Here is a 21036-nt window from a genome sequence, read left to right on the forward strand (position 1 = left end):
GAATCATGAATTGCTAACACGTATAACCCCATACATTAGGTATACAGTGTACCAAATTTTGAAGTTATGGGAGAAAAGCTACAAGATTGGCGAGAGGGGAAAGTTTTATAGAGTTATACCGTATAACTGAACTTGACATGGCGACCTGACCTTAAGTGACCAGTGATAATTTTTACGCAAAAGTGATGTAGGTAGGTACCTATACCTACCTAATAGGCTATACCAAATTTCGCGGCGCTGCGCGCCGATTTGTTACACGTGCACACACACACACACACATACGCACGCAAAAAACTGGGAAGTGTGGCAAAAAAACACCCCTACCCATCGGGTGAAGACTAGAAACCCGACCCCCCCACTCAAAAATCCGTGGCGACGCCCCTGTGGGACGGGGAGATAGGAGAACGGCAGAGTGGGCAGGCTGATATAGACGCGCGTTATAAAGAGTCAAGGTGGACACCACCGAAAGGGAGGGACCAGTGGCTAGACTTATACATTGAGGAAGTATCCACTGGTATCGTGAGAGGACTGAAAAAGAAAGGTAGGTCAAATCTCACTCAGGCCGAGAACGATGCTCTGCTCTCTCTGGTGAACGATGAGTCCATTGTTATAAGGCCAGCTGACAAGGGATCGTCCTTTGTGGTGATGAATACTAGCGACTACATCTCGAAGCTGGCGGGTGAAATTGAGGAGGGAGATGGATATGACAGGACCAACGGTGACATAACCCCTTCAGTAACGAAAAAGGTTACCAAACTCGCTGCTAAGATGGAGGGAAAAGGGTACATTGGCAAACATCAAAAGAAATACTTAATACCTCCAAGACCCACTCCGGGGGCCCTACAGGGTAACCCCAAGATTCATAAGGGTGGGGCCCCGATGAGAGCAGTAGTAAGCGGGAGGGGACATGCCACGGAAAGGATGGCAGAGATGGCAGAGAGCCATCTCACAGAGCACGTGGAGGCCCAAGCATCATACATCAGGGATACTACAGATTTCCTTGCAAAATTACGGGACCTAGGGCAGCCGGTAACAGGAAGGGGTGGAGGCAAACCACTACTTTTTTGTATGGACGTAGCGAAGTTATACCCCAGCGTCCCGAGAGATGAGGGAGTAGCCGCGTGCCGAGAGGCTTTAGACCAGAGGAAAACAGCTAAAATTCCCACGGAAGAGCTCCTTGAAGTCATACAGTTAGTTTTAGATAATAACAATTTCCAGCTGGGAGGGGATAACAACTATATTCAGACCGAAGGAACGGCTATCGGCTCAAAATTGGGAAGGAACTTTGCATGTACCTATATGGGTGCATGGGAGAAAACTCTACTGGAAAGGGCGTCCAACCAGCCAGACCGGTGGTACCGTTTCATCGACGACATATGGGGAATCTGGACCCACGGGGAAGAATCACTAAAATCCTTTCATCACCTAGCGAACCAAATTCATCCAAATATACAAGTAGACTTACGATTTTCGGATACAAAAATAGAGTTTCTAGATGTGGAGGTATTACTGAGCGAACTGGGCTATATCACAACAAATTTGCATATCAAGCCGACCGATGCTCAGGCATACCTCCACTACACCTCAGACCACCCACCATGCGTCAAGAGGGCTATCCCCAGGGGACTGGGAGTGAGATTGAAACGGATCTGCTCAGATGAGAAAGCTTACAGGTATCACAGGGACCGACTGGCAAACAGGCTGAAGGAGAGAGGGTACCCTGGGAATGAGGTCAGTTCCGAGCTAGCGAGGGTGGACCAGATTGATAGGGGTGGTTTACTTGTCAGCAGGGATAGCAAACAGAAGAGTACGGACAGGGTTCCAATGGTGATAACCTTTAGCAGCTTCCTCCCAGACGTAAGAGCTATCATGAAAAAGAACAGGCATATCTTGAGGAAATCTGACAGGTTAAAAAGTATTTTCAAGAGAGATTCAATGGTAGCTTACAAGAGGGGAAGCAACCTAAAGGATCTACTAGTGCATAAGAAAACGAGGAGGGCACTTGCAACCCGGGGAAGGCAGGACTGTGGAGGCGATTGCGTTATCTGCAAAGCCTTCTACGAAGGAGAATCTGTCCCTGGAGCACAGGGACCTGTGCACTACGATAGAACTATTGGTTGCAAAACTTCAAATCTAGTGTATGGGATCTGGTGTGAAAAGTGCAAGAAGGTGGTTTATGTAGGACAGACGGGAGACACTATATACAGGAGGGTTCAGAACCATCTCTCATCAATTAGGTGCAACAGAGTTGGTAGAATCCCGGTTAACAGGCACTTTACAGTGGAAGGGCACACAGAGGGAGACTTCAAAGTCGTTGGACTAGAGAGAACCTGGGGTAACTCAGAGGACCGTAGAAAATTTAGAGAGATGAGATGGGTGGGGTTACTGGGAACACAGAGGGACAGTGAGGGAGAGAATGTAAGAAGGGAGGGTTAGCTATACTCTAACCGGCTGCCCGGTGCAGGTACGTTTTGGTCCGACGTCGCAGTCTTCCATGGGTGACTGTGGGGACGTGTCTAGGTTTGGCGCGTCCCCGCAGTCACCCATCTTAGGTTGCACCGTTGGGTACGTGGGGCCTTGCAATGTACGGCCGGCTTTAGAGGACAGTGATTGACGTCTTACCTCTCGAAGATGCCTCTAATTTGTGCCGCTACTAGATAGTACGTAGAGGGCCTGTTGTAGCCCGCTCCAGCACCGTTTTCGCCAAATGTTTACTCTGTGGCTAAAGTATGTAATCGGATCGCTAAGGCAGTTTATCGCATTATTCCGTTTCGAAACAGTTCGCTATAGTACTTAGAAACGTCAGATCGAGGGCTCTTGTCAGGTATTCTGGTGCCTGCCTGACAAGTAGGCTGTGCCGCAGAGCACGGGTGTACTGCGGGCTGCCTGATGGCTGTGTTGTTTACGCCCAATGCCTGTACTGACGATGGTACAGCATTTTAATGATAAATCCTTAGTGGCTGCCTGACAAGTAGGCTGTGCCGCAGAGCACGGGTGTACTGCGGGCTGTCTGTGGACTGTGTGATTTGCGCCCGTTGACTGTACCGACGATGGTGCGGTAAATTAATGATATATCCACCGTATTTTATTGCGGATGCATAGGGCTAGGTGGGGTAGTTTGCACCTGGTGGATACAGCCGAAATTGAATTTCCAGGAAACCGGAGGACCATGCTTGTTTCTGCTCGTTGTGTGTAGATGTGTATTTTGCGATTCGCCTTGTTTTGTCTTTGCTGCGCCAGAAGCAGATATGGCTTGCCAGAGTTAACTTCTGAGGCAGACTTTAGCAATAAAAAGTCGAAACGTCACTTATTAGTTTGTTCGCTATATATATATATATATATATATATATATATATATATATATATATATATATTCAATTCGATATATCAATTCGACGTCGCAGTCGTGTGGTTCAATTCGGGTAGAGCTTGGGGAAAACGAGCGTGTTGCCCTTAACCGGAGGATCGTAGGCCATTAGGTTGCCATTGAGGTTAGGTCAGCTGGATCAAGATCAATGAAATGTTTCAGTTTCGTGACAGTGTATGCTGTGATGTTCTCGTGTGGACGAACTACAGGCATGTCGTCTCCTTCCCACAGGATGCAACGCACAGGGGCTGGCGGCGTCACTTAAGGAGCTGGAGACGGTCTTGGAGGAGCCACGGAATGTCCCGTACCCCACCATCGTACGCGCCCGTGCCGGCGACCCAGCCGACCTCTATGTGGAGGGCTTCAAGTCGGTTGGCACGCATCGGCGGGTACGTGATGATGGAGCACTTTGCTCCCCGAGGCCTCGGGGAGACGCTGTCCCCACGTGAAGGGGGCTCCGTTGACAGCAATGCCAAGCCATGACGCCCCCCTCCACCAAGAGGAAAGCCGACTCACTGGGGCCATCATCACAGCCGCGAAGCGCAGTATCCCGTTCGGGAACGGGGGAGGAGGCAAGCCACCTTTCTGGAACGAGTCGTGCCAAGAAGCGGTCGACCTACGCGAAGGAGCACAGTCCAGAGCCTCCGACCCGGACCACACGGCAGACGACACCACCGCCGCACGCGAAGCTCGACAGAACGCCACCAACACCATCAACAGAGAAAAAACAGCCTACGTCAACAGACAGCTGGAGGAGATGGGAGCTGACACCGACCTCTGGAGTACCATCAAGATCCTCGACGGCCGCGTCCCACCAGCAAAACCGGCCGTTCCCATACAACGACCACCGACAGCCGGCCAGACAGCACCGACCAAGGCGGCGGTGACAGACAGAGAGAAGGCCGACCTCTTCTGCCAGACCTACGCTGCCGTCTCGAGACTGCCCAAACGGAAGCAGGAAGACCATGCACACCGGCACCCGCACCCCCAGACCACGCCTGGACTCCAAGACCTCCCGCGCTGGGGGCAAGTGACCGTGTCGCAGTTGCGGACCGGCTACTGCCCCCTGGCACGAGCGATGCTCCACCGCCTGGAGCTCACCCCGGACCCTCTCTGCCGGGAGTGCGGTGCCGAGGACACCGTTCGCCACCTTCTCACCGAGTGCCCAGCATTCGCCACCACGAGACGCCGGCTCTGGGGGGACCCCTGCCATCCCTTGACGAGGTCCTCTCCGGGCCGGCCGGCAAGATTGTCGACTACATTCGGCGGGTGGGGCGGTCCGAGCCGCCGCTCGACCAGCCCCCGTCCGACGCGCCTGCGGGCGCGTCCACGTGACGTGCGGCAAAGAAAGAAAGAAGGGCTTCAAGTGCGTCACAATGTGTCCCGGCTCCGAGAGCCAGCTCCTGACTTGGGCCATTTCTTTTTCTGTCTTTTGCCAAAAACTGGCTTTCAAGGCCATAACAATAAACAAACACCGCCACATTCCTGGCCATCTTCATCGTGTAGTCGGACACGTGTCACAAACTACCCAAAGAGCTTACCCTGCAACTGGCCAAGCTCCGCAACAAAGAGTGAAACGCGGAAGCTCTGTGAAGTGAATGACGGAAGTGTGGAGGAAAGGCCGTTTCCTCGCTGGATTTTTATATCTTGCAAGGTGCATTGCGTTATGGCCAGTCGAGGTACTTTGTGTTTTGTTACAGTTTATAGTCGATGAGCCGATATAGCTGTGTGCCTATAGAGAGGTTCGCTGGAGAAGCTGCTGTGCTTTCTTTATCTGTGATGTGTGAAACAAGCTGCTGTGATTTTAGTTATGTGTGTGTTCCCAAACACGAATGTTTCTGGAAGTCGTCTTTATGTCACGGAGGTCACGACTTTGACGGGTGAGCGGTTAAGCACCGCAGTATATAGGCTCTTCGGGTAGACGTGGAGGCAACCGTCTACCAGGGGGTTACCGCGGATGCGGTTAAGCGTGGAGGGTAACCACTCTCCTGGGTGTTCGTGGAGCGCGGGTGCCAGGTAGGCGACAGGTTACCTTTCTGTGGAGGGTTTGCGAGCTACTAGTGCGCAGGTAACCATATAGGGTAACCGCCCTCCGGGGGGTTCGTGGAGCGCGGCTGCCAGGTAGGCGTTAACCCGCGCCCCAGTGGCGGTCTCAGCCAACTTCGCCCTAGTGGGGGGGGGGGGCATATGTTACCACCCACCTCTAACTCAAAAACTAAGAGGGATAGAAAGACGCGGTAAAAAGCAGTCGATAGCTCTCAATGTGTACGTTTGAAAGTATTTCAGTCATTTTTCACCTTAGAGCAATATTGGGGTCACCAGAGGTCATCAAAGGTCAAAATTTGCCAATTGTCATGATATTTTTCAGAAAACATGCCGCTATCTCAGGAACTATGGTAGATAGAAAAACGCATGGAACAGCAAACGATAGCTTTTGAGCTCTTCTTTTGAAAACGTCATTATCAATATTGACCTCAGGTCAACGGTTTAGCCTCCAGAGGGCAAAAACTCCAAAAATAGCTGTTTTTACGAAAAGTGTTTTTCGACAATAACTTTTGACTACAAAAAGCCACGGCATTTCTATTGCCAGAATCGTGTTCCCCTCGCCGAGACGCGTCGAATGAACTATAATTTGACCTTGAAAGGTCAACTTGAAAATTTGACCTCAGGTCAAGGTCATGACCTGACCGGAAAAGGTCATGTTGCATATCAGTCGATGCGTCTCAACAAAACAAACACAATGAGACCATCCCCAGCGTTCTATCTCTTTCCAATCGCGAGTTATTGGCAAAAAACTGTTTGTAGCCTCAAGTGACCTCAGATGACCTGTCTAGAGGCTATCAGCAAAAATGACACCTTGGTCATCACGAGTGGACTAAATCATTGTAATTCTGAAATATTTGGACTGTTCCTATGCGTACACACGGATCTAGAGGCATTTTCATTTTTCTCCATTGCCTTATAATGGTAAGGTCACGCCACTGACCTGACCTTAGGTCACGGATATAAAAAATCCGAGATATACAAATTGTAGGCGCCCATAACATCATGCAATCCACCAAGTTTGAAACCTTTCTGACAAACACTGCAGGCTGGACATGATTGCAAACTTTTTTTTAGGCTTGGTCAGTTAACTTGACCTGGTGACCTGACCTGACATGACCTGGGGTCAAAAATTTCACACATTGTCCAAAATTGATGTACAAAAAGCTACCCCAAGCGGCGCGGCGCTAGGCGCCGCGCTTTTTTATTTACACGCGAAAAACGCGACAGGGTGGTAACATATGCCCCCCCCCCCACTGGGGCGAAGGTTAAGGGTTATCTTTTATGCAGAGTTGGCGAGCCACTAGTGTGCGGGTAGCCGTTGAGGGTTACTACTCTCCAGAGTGATTTGCGAGGTGTAACACCATGACTTTATCCCTGATCCACGCGTAGGCATTATGCGCGTGGTTGCTAACAGCGGGTACGACTACCTTGCAATGAGACCTAACTTGACTCCTGGGAGGGTGGTTAAAAATGGTTGCGGATAGGGGTACCCGCGAAACACCGGTTTACTCGCCGGTTTTGGGTGAAATTGTTTTCAGTGTATATGCCAAATTTATCGGCGCAAAGCGCCATCGTTATACGTTATTTACAAAAACAAACTTAGGGGTTTGCATCAACCCCCTGGCCTGGCCTGACGAAGTTTACAGGCCAAGGGGCAATGCTGGGCATCGCCGGACCGCAGGTTGTTTGAAAAAAAAAAACGCAGAAACGCATCAGGGGCCGTTGGAAGCAGGAGCTGAGCTGTTTACGACACTCTACTAATCGTTCTCTAGCGGTGTGCTAAGTTTGAGTGAGATCGGTCCAGCAGTTCCCGAGTAAAAATCGTCCATGACGTACCGCCTGCTGCACGCTACCACCGCAAGCTCACCAACTCAGGTAGGCAACCCGCACAGCATCCGCATCCGCGGGCAGTCAGCTGACTGACCGGCCGGCAGCCGGTGAGGTGAGGCCGCGGACGGCTGACCCGCCGGGCGGCGAGGGAGGGGAGAGGTGGGCGAAGCTCGAACACCCGGCTGCACCCGACGAACCAATCTGAGAAATCACCGACCGGTCCGAAGTCACCGCCCAATGAAACATTCCAAGCAAACCACATCAGCCAGGTCATCAGAAATTACATTACATCACATCGCGTCTACCCAGTGCACGTGAATGCCGTCTTAAACGCGGCGGCATATAAGACGGCAGCGCAGTCTCATTTTCAAAACATCCTCCGGACTGGGTCTGAACCAGCGACCCACGATGGTCTGACGTATACAGCTGCATTCCACTGCTCTACCAACTGAGCTACCGGAGGGACACGGACAGGCGGCTCAGTGGTCGATAAAACTTCCAACGTGCCAACGCTCGTTGGAGCAAGATATTTGCAATACTTAGAAGAGCTGGAGACAGTCCGCCCGTCTACATGGATGCTTCCTTACGCCTAAAATACAGCATTGACTTATGACTTTCTAATCGTCCGGTGCTGTTATCGGCTGCTCGGTACCGCGTGTATGTTCCCTCATTCACTCCTGGTCACCCTTCGGTCACCCCTCGCTGGGTCGGGCCAGTCGGCTATTTTTATCCTCTTTCCGGCTAGGCCACCCGCTGAGCTCCTGCCGTGCCGCGCCGTCTGCGAGGGACCTGACCCTTCTGCCGGCAGAGGTTTCTCCAGGTGTCTCCAAGGAGCCATCGTAGCGCTAAGGGTATGCTAGCTCCGCATACACATACATTGATTTTCGCCCTTACTAGCAGGGCCGCTGGCACGCGTTGGCAGCGCCCCGCGGGCATTTTTTCGCTTAGGGTCATTTTGTGGTAAGGAGGATCAGAAAATCACCCTTCCAACTTTCTCCAGGCCTGGGTGTTTTATCGAGCGCGCCCGAAAAACGCACAGTGGATCGGAATCACACTTCGATTGCGTTACTTCGTATTAGGTAATACATCCGTGGTAATACGATCAAAAGTGCGCTCTTTTCTCAATCAATAAGGACAAGTGCGTTAAAACACACATATAAACTTTTAAATTAAAAACTTTAAATGCTAAATTTACGCTGATGATAATCGTTAGTTGTTTCAGACTTTGGCATGAAAACGTAGGCATTCAGATCCACCGTGTGACCGGTCACCGTATGCAGTAGTGTGATGGTGTGAGTTGGGGGGTCAAGGCCGTGTGGGGAGAAGGTGAGGAGATACCGGTGTGCCGACGCGGCGGATGGCGGTGATTAGACAGTTGTGCATGCATTGTTCATCTAGCATATCATTTGCTTGGGCGAATTTATAGGCATGACGCCTGTTTATCCGTCTAATTCAAAGGAAAGGTGTGAGTACCAATACTGGCCGTACTTTTCATAGTCTCAAAGAGAGCCTAAAGAACACACGGAAGGATTACATAAGGGCCGGCCTATTCGGAAAGAAAAATGCTGGCGTCGGCATTGTTGGGCACTGGCCAATATCAGTCCATGGGACACAACCATCAGGTGAGAAGGACGTTTAAATTATCGTTGGTTGTATACGTGCATTCTTGCATTGTTGTGTTTTCTAATGGTGGTCATATGCAAGTTAGTGTAGTGTTGATGTTTGTATGCTGCTCCAGAACGTTTCGGTGCCCAAGTAGATATCTTGGTCGAAACGACACCATCATTTAGGAATTAGTCACGGCTTAACCCTCGCACGACCAGGCCATTTCTCATAACACGAACGACCAGGGGGGGGGGGGTTGTTACGACCCCCCCTGGCGTTTCGAAACGGAAGGTCGTAGAGCTTAGCGGAAAAAACCAACGGATTGCTCTCAACGAGATCTCGCGATTGGTGGTATATTTTTTGGTCCTAGGTCAACATTTGACCTACTTTTGACCGGTCAAAGGTCAAATTTTCGGAAAAATATACTTTTTTCAACTTTCGGCGGCGATTGCGGCAAAACGGTGGGAGATATCGACTTGAAACCTTCACTTTCGTGTTCCTTGATCAATTCTCTATCGTTTGGTATGTATTTCGTTTCCCTAGCTCTAAAAATGGCGCGTTGGGAGCGCCGGAAGTCGGCAAGGTCACAGTCGGCGGCAGAAATTCGAAAAATCAAAATTTAAATTTTTGAAATCTGATTGTATTTTTGGATTTGGGAGGTCCATTTGCTCCCTATAGAAGCTAATATTGCTGCATATTCCCATTGAGGTGACAAGAATTAGCAAAATAGTGGTTCGGGCGCTTTTCAAAAATAGTACCGGACGCTGTTCCCCTTGTGACGTCATAGCTCCGTGACCTGACCTGACCCGGTCAAATTTCTTATACCATATGATAGCCAATACTTGCCCCAACATGCATGGGAAGTTTCATCACGATCCATCAACCGATGTCCGTACCACCGGCAGGAAACCTCGGGCGTTGGCACTCAGTTTGTGAAAATCCGGCCGGAGGCTGTACCTCTTATGACGTCATAACTCCGTGACCTGACATGACCCGATCAATTTTTTTCGGCAAAAGATGCGCAAAGGTTGCCCCAGAGGGTATTGAAAATTTCAGCCCGCTACGACAAGCCGTTTAGCGTGCACTTCGAAAAAACCTCGGGGGGGGGGGGTTGATACAACCCCCCCCCTAGGCGTTCTAGGGTTAACCCTCGCACTTAGAGAGGTGGGGCCTGAGGGGTGTGTCGAAAGCCCCCCTCGTTTTTTCGCGAATAACTCGCGCAAACAGTGGCTGATCGCGACAAAACTTACAACATCTACCAGTGAATTCATTTTGTACATACCATAAATATTTCATGACAATGACCCAAATGACCTTTGACCAGTCACCTGCTTCTTCAGATTATTCAGGCCGGAATCGAGATTAGCGCATACGTCAGCACACATATTCCGTGTGTTTTCTGTCTTTTTGTAGCTACATATTAACGTTTTAACATGTGAGATGTTGTTTGTGCCATGCATAATAGTGGCTCCAAAGGTCACTTGAAGGTCAGGTCAAAGTCATTCACCTTTGATGACCTTAGATGACTTTTCGGGGTGTACATGTTTGTAAGGTAGTTTTTGGAGCTGATTTCGAATGAAGCGTCCATTCGAACATTTAGGAAGTAATTGTGGTGCCTATGTAACATGTCACTATAAAGTTTCAGCCCGATATCGTTGAAAATAGCTAAGGTATACGCGTCATAGTCAAAACTTCACTATAATTAACTTTTCAAATCGTACGTTTTTTACATCGTACACCAATATAAAAAGTACCGGCGTGTTACTGAGCTTAAATAGCATCCAATAGACATCCTTTTTGTTGAAAATTTTCAACTTTAAAATTTGACCTTTTTGACCCGAAAGTGACCTGACCTCAGCTATACCTATTAAGCTGAAGATGACCTCCAATGACACAAACGACACTTATTTCAAAATCTATGGCCTGAATGAACCATATAACATGTGACCCGTGACCGAGTCATGATTTAAGCTTTCTGTTGTGATGACCTGGCCTTGACCTGAAAATCAAAGTACAAGTTTTTCAGTCTCAGGGTATCTTAACCCTCGCATGTGTAGGGGGGATCGGATGGACTCCCCATGGCTTTTCGCAAATAACTCGCGCAAAAAGCGGCCGAGTGCGACGAAACTTTCAGTACCCTCGAGTTGATCAATTTTACACCTACCCTGACCATTTCATGACCCTGACCCAAGTGACCTTTGACCTGTGACCTATTTCTCGAGGCCATGTTTAGCCGGAATCGCGATTCGGCGTATGTCGGCTCGCATTAGCCCCGCGTTTGCAAGCTTCTCGTGGTTTCAAACGCTGAAACATGAGATTTGATGCTGCTCCCATGCATTTGGGTACATGTCAAGGTCACCTGAAGGTCAGGTCAGGTCATTGACCTTTGGTGACCTCGGTTCACTTTTTCGAGCTGTACATGTTTCTAAGCTAGTTTTTGGAGCTGAATTCGAATTTAGCAACCATTTGAACATTTACGAAGTAGTTTTGGTGCCTTTGTAACATGTTACGAAGCTGTGAGAGGCGGTTGACACGTACTACGAATACCCGTCACGACGCCTACTGGTTGACCTGACCTGACCTGACCCGACCTGGTCTAAAAGCTTGAAGACATCATCTGTGATCAAAACTAACACGATATTCGTGATCAGCATCCCGAAAAACCCTTTAAATAGCAGCCACACTTTACGACCTTCTAACAGGTCCCGATTTTCCCGACTTTGGGTCATTGACCTGGCCTGGAAGGTCAACTAATGACCTAGGACCTTAAAATCGGGTAGCATCGGCTTCCTCTCGTCACGGGCAACAGGCTCGTTTTTTTCCGCGAAGCTCTAGCTCTCTTTACTCTCAATCTTTACTCTCGCCAGCTGCGAGGGCCTTTTTCATAACGCGGACGGTGAGGGAAAGGGTTGATACGACCTCTCCCCCTGGCGATTGGCTCCTATGACACTGTAGGTAGGACACCAAATTCACAGGGTAGGTGGGCCCATAGTGAATCTCGTCCTTGTGCAAAGTTGGTGACTTTAGGCCAATACTTTAGGGGATTTTTTTGTGGGGGGCTGTTACCTATAAATGAATATTTTTACTAAAAGAGGGTAAACGATTTTCCCTAATTAATTTTTCATATCGCAAATCATTCGACTCGGCGGATCACAAGGAATGCAATGACATCATTTCTAGCCTAGCGTAATGCTCTAGCCATGGCGTGCTAAGTCATAAGTAAAACCGTAGTTTGACCTCAGTCGACCTCAGTTGACCCGACCTTAGTGTTCTTGCAGCATGCAAACACCAACTTGATGAATACTAAGGTATCATAACACGGAAACGTTGAAATCGAGCATATGTCTCTCATGTTTTCACAATTGGAGCCATTCGGGAAAATTTATTTAGACTTCGTCATGACCTTTAGATGACCTCAGGTCAACCGAATCGAAAAAAAACGGGATGCATGTGATGGTATGCGGTGAGCTTAGCATATCCTGAAAGTTGTAATACATCGATGATTAACTCCAGATTTTATGGAAAGAAATAGTGTTTTTTTTCGCAGGCATTTTGACAATGTACCGGTTTTTTACCTTGGGATTTGACCTGAGGTCACCGGAGCTCAGTGCTCCCAGGACACGTGTCAAATGAATGCTTCAAATTGTGTCTGATATTTGGTAGCGCTACGTTCCACGGCACTCACGTCGAAAAGCTCTTCATTCGGTTTCCGCTCAATACTCGTATGTCCAATTTTAACCTGACCTTGTACTAGAGGTGTCAATTTCAGAATTTTTTTGTCCGATGTCCGTCCAATGTCCAAAATCCTAGCTCACTTTTGTCCGAAAAATGTCCAAGGCATGGATTTGTCTGAAAACTGTCCGAAAGCTGGATATGGAAGGAGAGGATGGGGGAATTGATCTATATTAGGTATATGTTATTATGTACCACATGATAACTAAATAACAGATATCCGCCATCTGGTTTTGAGTGCAAAATATTGCCAACTAAAAATGTTGAAGCAATATCATATGCAGTAGGGAATGGGCATTTGGGCAAAAGGCCTAATCTGATATACAACACAAACACAGCATATTGAGACAATTAGCCTATTCTGCTTTAAAATGTGCTACAGCCTACAACTGAAGCTGAGTAAGCAGGAATAATGCAAAAGATTGCCTTATCCCTCAAACTTGCGTTCTCAAATATTGACTTCTTGCCGCATCCCTTTGACACTAAGCCACTTGATGATGAATTAATACAGCAATAATGCAAGAAGCTAGTCACTTACAATAATGCATATCTTGATCTTGTATCACACTGGCTGACATGTAAAGTAGAACACGTCTTGCAAAAGCAAAATAGTTCAAGTTCATGTAAGAAGAAACATGTGAGATAGGTAGATACATCTGGAAGAAACGTGCTCTTCACTGAGCAACACATCTCTGAGTATCGAAACAAAATAAGCGATCACAAAAATAAAAATACTTGCTATGATTTAACACAAATTCACTGAAATTCACAAGCAAAAGGAAGTTGTAATACTTGGTAGAATGGAAAACACATTTCATGCTACCATTCTCGGTAGAATGGAACATGGTATCCGGCTTTGAGTCGATGATGTGAAAGTAAATCAGTAATATGACGTCATTATCAGATAATTTGTCCTATTGGAGTACATTTACCATTAGTTGTTTGACTTTAATATAATATGCAGTGCGAAATACGATAATTTTTCAAAAATTATTATATTGTTAAGCAAACTGACTGTATTTATTATTTTAGACGTCATTTTTTTGTCTCCTCTGATTCTCATCCGGGGGCCATCTTTCCTCAGGTGACATTTATGACGCTTTCGCCGCATTTCATCATCTTTTGGTAATCATTTTGTTTGGATAGGCTCTCGGCATAATGTAGCATTTATTCGATATTTCGGCACGGATATTTTTTGGGGGGAAGGGGTGGAAGGGGAAGATTTTATGATAGGGGGTTCTAGGTAAGACTCTTGTGCTACTTGGCACACCTTGATATTTGCAATTTTCTTCAGCCTCTTCTGTTAACTTTCAAGTGAGGCAAGTCTATTTTTGGATTTCCTACTTTACTGCTTGGGTGTCTAGTGCTTCCCACAGGTCAATGATTGTACTTACATCATATTCATAGCTGTGTTATCTAATGATGGGCTTGCTGACAACAATGTCACCTATTGGCTATTGCCATTTCGTAAACACATTTTCAAATTTAGTTAAAAGTTGTCACAGTATAGGTGGGTATATATTTGACTCAGAGCTACCTGCTACATGCAATTATGTTGATGTTCATCTTGCACTATAATTATGAATGATGTATGAACCACCTATCCCCTGCCAATTTTGATGACATGTTTTGCAATTTGCATATTCATAATGGAATTAAGTTTGAACTTTAACTTATTTAAGAAATTTGTAATTTTCAACTAGTTTTCCGAATATGTCCGATGTGTTTGTCACTTGTCCGTCCGTTTTCCGAATCGGAATTCGGAAATTTTCGGAATTCCAAAATTTTCGGTTCCGTTTGACACCTCTACCTTGTACCGACTTGTACCGGTTTTTGTGACCTGGTGTCCTGTCCTGAAATGACTAACACCTGAAATTTTCAGGATATGTGGCAAAAGGCTCATTCCCAGACGTTGTGCCAAATTCTGCGGCGCTACGCGACACCACCTTTTACGCTATTCGCGGAAAAAAAAACTTAGGGAGGCTGCATCCCCCCTCCCGCCAGGCGAGGGCTACGTTGGAGACAGTGATGGGACTAAGATGTTCGTTGGAGCAACTCCAAGCATTTTATCGACCTCTGAGGCGGCTTGAGTTACTCTTGCCACCGTCACTTAGTCACTCCTTTATATCAATCGTGACTGGGTCCAAATCCCGGTCGAGACCTCGCTTCTGACTACTTTTATCAAAAATGGTGCAATGTGCGGTAACGGTCTATACGTCATTAGAATTGGAGCATCACAAGTTGCACAATTTATGAATTTTTCACTCTAGTATACTTGAAATGTAAAGAGTTATAAAACAGCAAAGATACTCTCATTGACTTTCCATGTTAAAAATTGTCAATTTCAGACGAACTTTATCAGAAAACAAGAATTTGCTTAGCTTAAAGAAGCATACTGGGCATGTACTGGCATGTACTATGGTCTCCTCCCAATAACCTGTGAAGGGGTGAATCCATTCCCTCTGATCACATTTTTACAACAAGCGAATGAATATGACCCTGCAAAACTGCCCATTCGTTTAACATGGGAGAAGGCATAATTCCAACTTTGACATCGTGCAAAGAAACGTTCCGAGGTTTTGACGGGGATACAGTACACACCAATAGATGCCTGAACGTGTTTGCCATAAGATAATTGCATTGAAACCACCCCTCAAAATCTTCGTTTCATGGGTGTAACTTTGTATACTTTTGAGGTCCCATGTGGGACCCCAATGCGAGCATTTGGGACCCCAATTGTCATTTTGGGACCCCAATAGTGGAGGCCCCCGAGACGCACCAGGTACAGCCCACCGCTAAAGTAATGTGTGGTTTTACCAATCTCAACGGATGGCTTTGACCGACGATTTTTAAATGCGGGCTGATTGAAAAGAAGACGTCAATAGATAAAGTTGTAGCTGCAAGGGTGAAGATACATGTAAGCTACATTTAAAGTCTCGTCGCAGTCTGGCTAATCGTTCCTAGGCTTCAGAAGCAGAACATACCCATGACTGAAACCACACATTACTTCTGCTGTGGACTGTACTTTACAAACGGATGTCCGATGTTCATATGGAAGGTTCTCTAGAAGGTTCTCTATAAATAGGAGGCCCCTTGGACAAATCGGAGGCCCCCTGGACAAATAGGAGGCCTCCTGAACAAGTAGGAGGCCCTCCGGAAAACAGGAGGCCCCCTGGAGAAATAGGAGGCTCTCTGGACAAGCAGGAGGCCCTAGACAAATAAGAGGCCCCTAGACAAATAGGAGGCCCCATGGACAAATAGGAGGCCCTCTGTACAAATAAGAAGCCCCTTGAACAATAGGAGGCCCCATGGACAAGTAGGAGGCCCTCTGTACAAATAGGAGGCCCCCTGGAAAAGTAGGAGGCCCCCTGGAGAAATAGGAGGCCCCAGATCTAGACAAACAGGAGGTCACTTTCACAAAAGGAGGTCCCCTGGACAATTAGGAGCCCCTGGACAAATAGGAGGCCCCTTTCACAAAAGGAGGCCCCCTGGACAATTAGGAGGCCCTGGACAAATAGGAGGCCCTTGGATAAATAGGAGACCCCCTGAACAAGAAGGAGGCCCCCTGGATAAAGAGGAGGTCCCCTAAAATAGGAATAAGAGCCCTCTGGATAAATAGGAGGCCGCTTGGAAAATAAGAGGCTACTTTAACTAATAGGAGGCCCTCTGGACAAATAGGAGGCCCCCTGAACAAGTAGGAGGCCCGCTGGATATATAGGAGGCCTCTTGGGCAAATAGGAGGCCCCCTAGAAAAATAGCAGGCCCCTTGGACAAATAGGAGGCCCCCTGGACAAATAGGAGGCCCCCTGTACAAATAGGGGCATCTTGAACAAATAGGAGGCCCATGGACAAGTAGGAGCTAGAGGCCCTCTGTACGAATAGGAGGCCCCTGGACAATTAAAAGGCTCCCTTAACCCGCGCCCTGCTGGGGGGTGTTTGAACACCCCCCCCCTCCCTGTGGTTTTTCGCGAATATCTCAAAAACGGCGGCGCGGAGCGCCGCCGTTTTTAGTACACCTTACCATACATCAATTCTACACATGTTGTGAAAATTTCAGACCAAGGTCATTCAAGGTCAGGTCACCAGGTCACTTGAAGTGACCTCACCTCATAAAAACTTTCAATGTCTGTCATAGCTACACCGAGTGACCGATCGCTTTGAAACTTTCAGCGATTGCTAAGAGCAATAGCATGTACAAAATGTATATCTCAGAATTTTGATATCGATGACCTAAGGTCAGGTCAATTTTGCGACCTCCCCATTATGTCAATGGGAGAAAATTGAAATGCGCCTCTTATGGATGAAAGACATTATAAACACTCCCAAACACCGAATTACAAGTGGTTTAGACACACTGAACTTGAAAATGGTGTCCGTGACCCTTGTTTATGCCCTGAGGTCATCTTAGGTCACGAATGGTATCTAACAGTTTTTCGCAAATAGCTTTTGATAGAGGCATGCTAGAGCGCTGAAAACGCCTTAGATGTGTTCAGCTCGACGATACGGATCGACTGATATGCAACATGACCCTTTCCGGTCAGGTCATGACCTTGACCTGAGGTCAAATTTTCAAGTTGACCTTTCAAGGTCAAGACATAGTTCATTCGATGCGTCTTGACGAGAGGAACACGATGCCGGTAAAAGTAAGCTCGTACAAGGCTTGGGTCAAAAGTTATTGCAGAAAAACTGTTTTCGAAAAAATCGGCTATTTTTGCAGTTTTTGCCCCCTGCAGGCAAAACTGTTGACGTTAGGTCAAATCTGAGAGAATTACTCAGAAAGGGCGTTAATAGGGATATCGAATGCGCTTTTCCGCGGCGCTGTAGCTCTATTGGTTCCCGAGTTATGCGTTGGCTTCTTGGAAAATTTCGACATTCGACCTGGAAATCGGCGAAATTTTGCCTTCAATGACCTCTGGTGACCTGACCAAAAAATTGACCGAAGTGATTTCGTCATTATTTTTTACGCTCTTTCGAACGCCGCCTTCCGCGTATCGCTACGTGGCCCAGGAGCCGAGTTACAAGGGGGGGGGGTGTTCAAACACCCCCCCCCCCCCAGCAGGGCGTGGAAATCCAGGACCCCCAGCAGGGCGCGGGTTAATAAAAAGGAGGCCCTTAAAAAAGGAGGCCCCTGGACAAGTAGGAGACCCCAGCACAAAAATGAGACCCCTGGTCGAATAGAAGACCCCTGGATAAATCGGAGGCCCCTGAACAAATAGGAGGCCCCTGAACACGTAGAAGGCCCCCTGGATAAAGAGGAAGCCCCCTGGAAAATAGAAGCCCCCTGGATAAATAGGGGACCTCCTGGACAAACAGGAGGCCTCCTGGACAAATAGGAGGCCCCCTAGACGAATAGGAGGCCCCTTGGACAAATAGGAGGCGCCATTAACCAATAGGAGGCCCCCTAGACAAATAGGAGGCCATCTGTAACAGTAGGGACTGCTCTCTGTACGTACAAATAGAAGACCGGCGCTCGACCTGTAGAAGCTTAGCTGTATGTACAAAAAGGAGGCTCTCTGTGCAAGCAGTCGAAGTATACTTCGACTGCTTCGACAGAGAGCCTCCTATAGGAGGCTCTCTGTACTGTGCCTACAAATAAGAGGCCCCCTGGGCAACTTAGATGCTACACAAATCGGAGGTCACGTATAAAAAAGCGGGACTCTATTGAAATATCTGTTTGAATCAATTATTTACCTGATATTCAAATTATTTAATCCTCGCCCGCACATAGGGGGGGGGGGGTGGCAGTGATTGCCACCCCCACCCCCCAGGAAGTTTTTCTGCTCTGCACTCAACATTTTGATTGCTAGAAGCCGGATGTTTTGTATAGCTGCTTCTCTAATTCCTTTCTTAGTGTCCACTGAAAAATTTCAAGTTTCTGTGGTTTTTGGTTTCGGAGATGTGACCTTATTCTTCAGGTGATGTCATAACCCAAATGACAAATACCCAATATCTTGCGTTGGCTATGGGTCTTGTGAGCTTTTGACACCTTGATTTCGGCTTTTTTGCCAGTCATACTTCCCACCTATCATGGAACATGTTGTTCGATGATGTAGAGATGCCAGGGTCAGGGTCAAGGTCAACCTAGGTCATCTAATCATTGGATTCGTCTCTTCCCAAAGAATCTGTTGCTCTTGACCGCGAAGCTTAAAATATTGTAAGAAAAAATTGTGGTGATGTCGAATAAAATACCTACACAAGCAGCGGGCCAACCCATCATATACCGATGACGCTGCCGTATTAGTGCCAAGCCAGCTAGAACAGCTCTTTGTCACACTATCCGACTAATTTGCTGGCTGTGGTCATTTCACGTCAAGTTAGGTCAAGGTCAATGATATGTGTTTGTATGTCTGTGCATGTCTGTGTATGTACTGATATGTGCACAGATTGGTTTGTGTGTCCCTGCCTATTACATGAGATCATGAATTGAGAAGCTTTTACTAAACATGCGGTCAAAGAAACTTCACGAAAAGTAAATTCAGCTTGCCTAAAACGCAACAATTTTAGATGACCTAGGTTGACCTTGACCCTGACCCTGACATTTGTACCTACATCGCAGAACAACATGTTCAATGATAGGTGGGACTGTGGGAGGTAAGACTGGCAAAAAAAAAAAAAACGAAATCAGGGTGTCAAAAGCTCACAAGGCCCATAGCCAACGCAAGACATTGGGTACCTATTCGTCATTTAGGGCATGACATGACCTGAAGAACAAGATCATATCTCCAAACCCAGAGGACACAGAAACTTGAAATTTCCAATGGACGCTGAGAAAAGATAAAAAAAAAACAGATATACAAAAAATCAGGTTTCTAGCTTTTAAAATGTTCAGTGTAGAGCAGAAAAAAACTAACATGGGGGGGGGGTGGCAACCCTCACCCCAGGTGCGGGCGAGGGTTATTAACCCTCACACTTTCGGGGGTCGGTTAGATTCCTTGCGCAATGCTGTGCAGTTAAATTCTTTTTTATAATAGAGGCATTTTGTTTTATTGTCGAAAGTGAAAAAGCCAGAAATTTTCATCGATTTCGGACGCCACGGGGGAAATTTACATACAATGTCACCCTGCTGGCCTGGAACCACCAGTAGGGTCAGGTGACCTATCATTTCTTTATTAATATTAAAAAATTAAATCATGGCATCCGAGGTGTGACGAAAAATAAGTGGCCTAAATCCGATGAGAAAACTGGATTTGAGGGTACCCTGGGTATGGCTTCTGAGCCTCTGGTCCCCCAGTGAAAATTTCTTAGAGGAGGTCCTGGCGTGGCTCGTAAATTACCGCTTCCACGATTGGAGGCCCCTAATTGCTTGGAGGCCCCCCCACTAAATGGAGGCCCCCTTGGACCTTTGGGACCCCAATGGTAATGTCAAAGTTTCACCCATGCTTCGTTTCTCCGCCATTCGCGATCGCGCAAAAAGTGTCCAGATCCCCGTTGACTTAACATGGAAAAGATGAAACGCACGTACCACTTTTCACAGATTTTACATCGAGCAGCGACCGGTGCCATCAGGTAGATCACCTCCAGGAGCCCATACCCTGAAATTTTTATGAAAATCTGATCGTTTAGGCCCCGGTCAAGATGTCTCGATTCGCTGCCAAGTATGGGAAACATAGCCCGGTGAAGGACTGCTCCGTTTGTTTTTCAATAGAAAAACACAATTCTAACGAATAGTGTTTGTCTATTTCAAACCAACATGCGGTTACAATGCTCACGGAGTAAACGAGAAGGGATGCTCATTGAAAGATCGGCCATGGGTGTCGGAGCTAATCGGTGACCTCACTGTGACGGAGCGTTGTCTCTGCGGCCCTGGGACCAGACTGCTGCGAGTCGTGGCCTGCAGCTCTGTGACCAGGGCTGCAGCCGCCGCGCTGCCTCTGCGCGGCCCGTTGGCGGCGCGGGCTCGGCTGCAGCTGCGGCCAGGCCCATGTCACTCCACTTTTGATGACATCATAAGGGGGCCTCAGGACAATAATGGCGCGGTGCGTCACAACCGCTTCAAAGCTACTTGCCAACAGTTTGCCATTTTTGAAAATGTTATTTTGAAATAAAGTTACAAGTAATAAAAATATTGTAATAAAGTTGTTGATTTAATCGATACCATATCTAAAAATGTACTGAAAAATGATTTATTCATAGTAAAAATATAAGCTCGATGCGTTTTTACGTTGCTTTCCAGCAACTGCAGAGGATTTGTTAATCGTCTGTATCTTCAAAACCGGCCATTTCTTAGCATATTGCTGCTCTTTTTTATCGCTAGAAAATTAGTTGGACTTTCCAATGACATCAACGGTTGAGCAATATGTGTCGAGTGTCATCAACAATCTTCAAATGAAGTTAGTCATTTTTACGTTGTAAAGGAATGGAGTGCCCCTTGCGAGCATCAGGGGTGACGTCACTCAGGATCTGTCTCTGATTGGTCGGCGACGGCGGGGGAGTGACTGTACCTTCTATAGATGGCC

The 21036-nt window shown here is 47.3% G+C and overlaps 1 protein-coding gene across 1 annotated transcript in view; it reads left to right on the forward strand.

Annotated features, from left to right (window-relative positions):
* Window positions 1-3836: 3836 nt before the first annotated feature.
* LOC122377937 overlaps window positions 3837-21036 on the forward strand; it is a 97164-nt gene continuing 79964 nt past the window's right edge. Inside the window, exon 1 of the mRNA XM_043358567.1 lies at window positions 3837-4508. Coding sequence (XP_043214502.1) covers window positions 3837-4508 — 672 coding nt within the window. The remainder of the gene's footprint in view (window positions 4509-21036) is intronic.

This window comes from Amphibalanus amphitrite, unplaced genomic scaffold, assembly GCF_019059575.1.
Source record: "Amphibalanus amphitrite isolate SeventyFive unplaced genomic scaffold, NRLGWU_Aamphi_draft 000006F_arrow, whole genome shotgun sequence".
Lineage (NCBI taxonomy): Eukaryota > Metazoa > Arthropoda > Thecostraca > Balanomorpha > Balanidae > Amphibalanus > Amphibalanus amphitrite.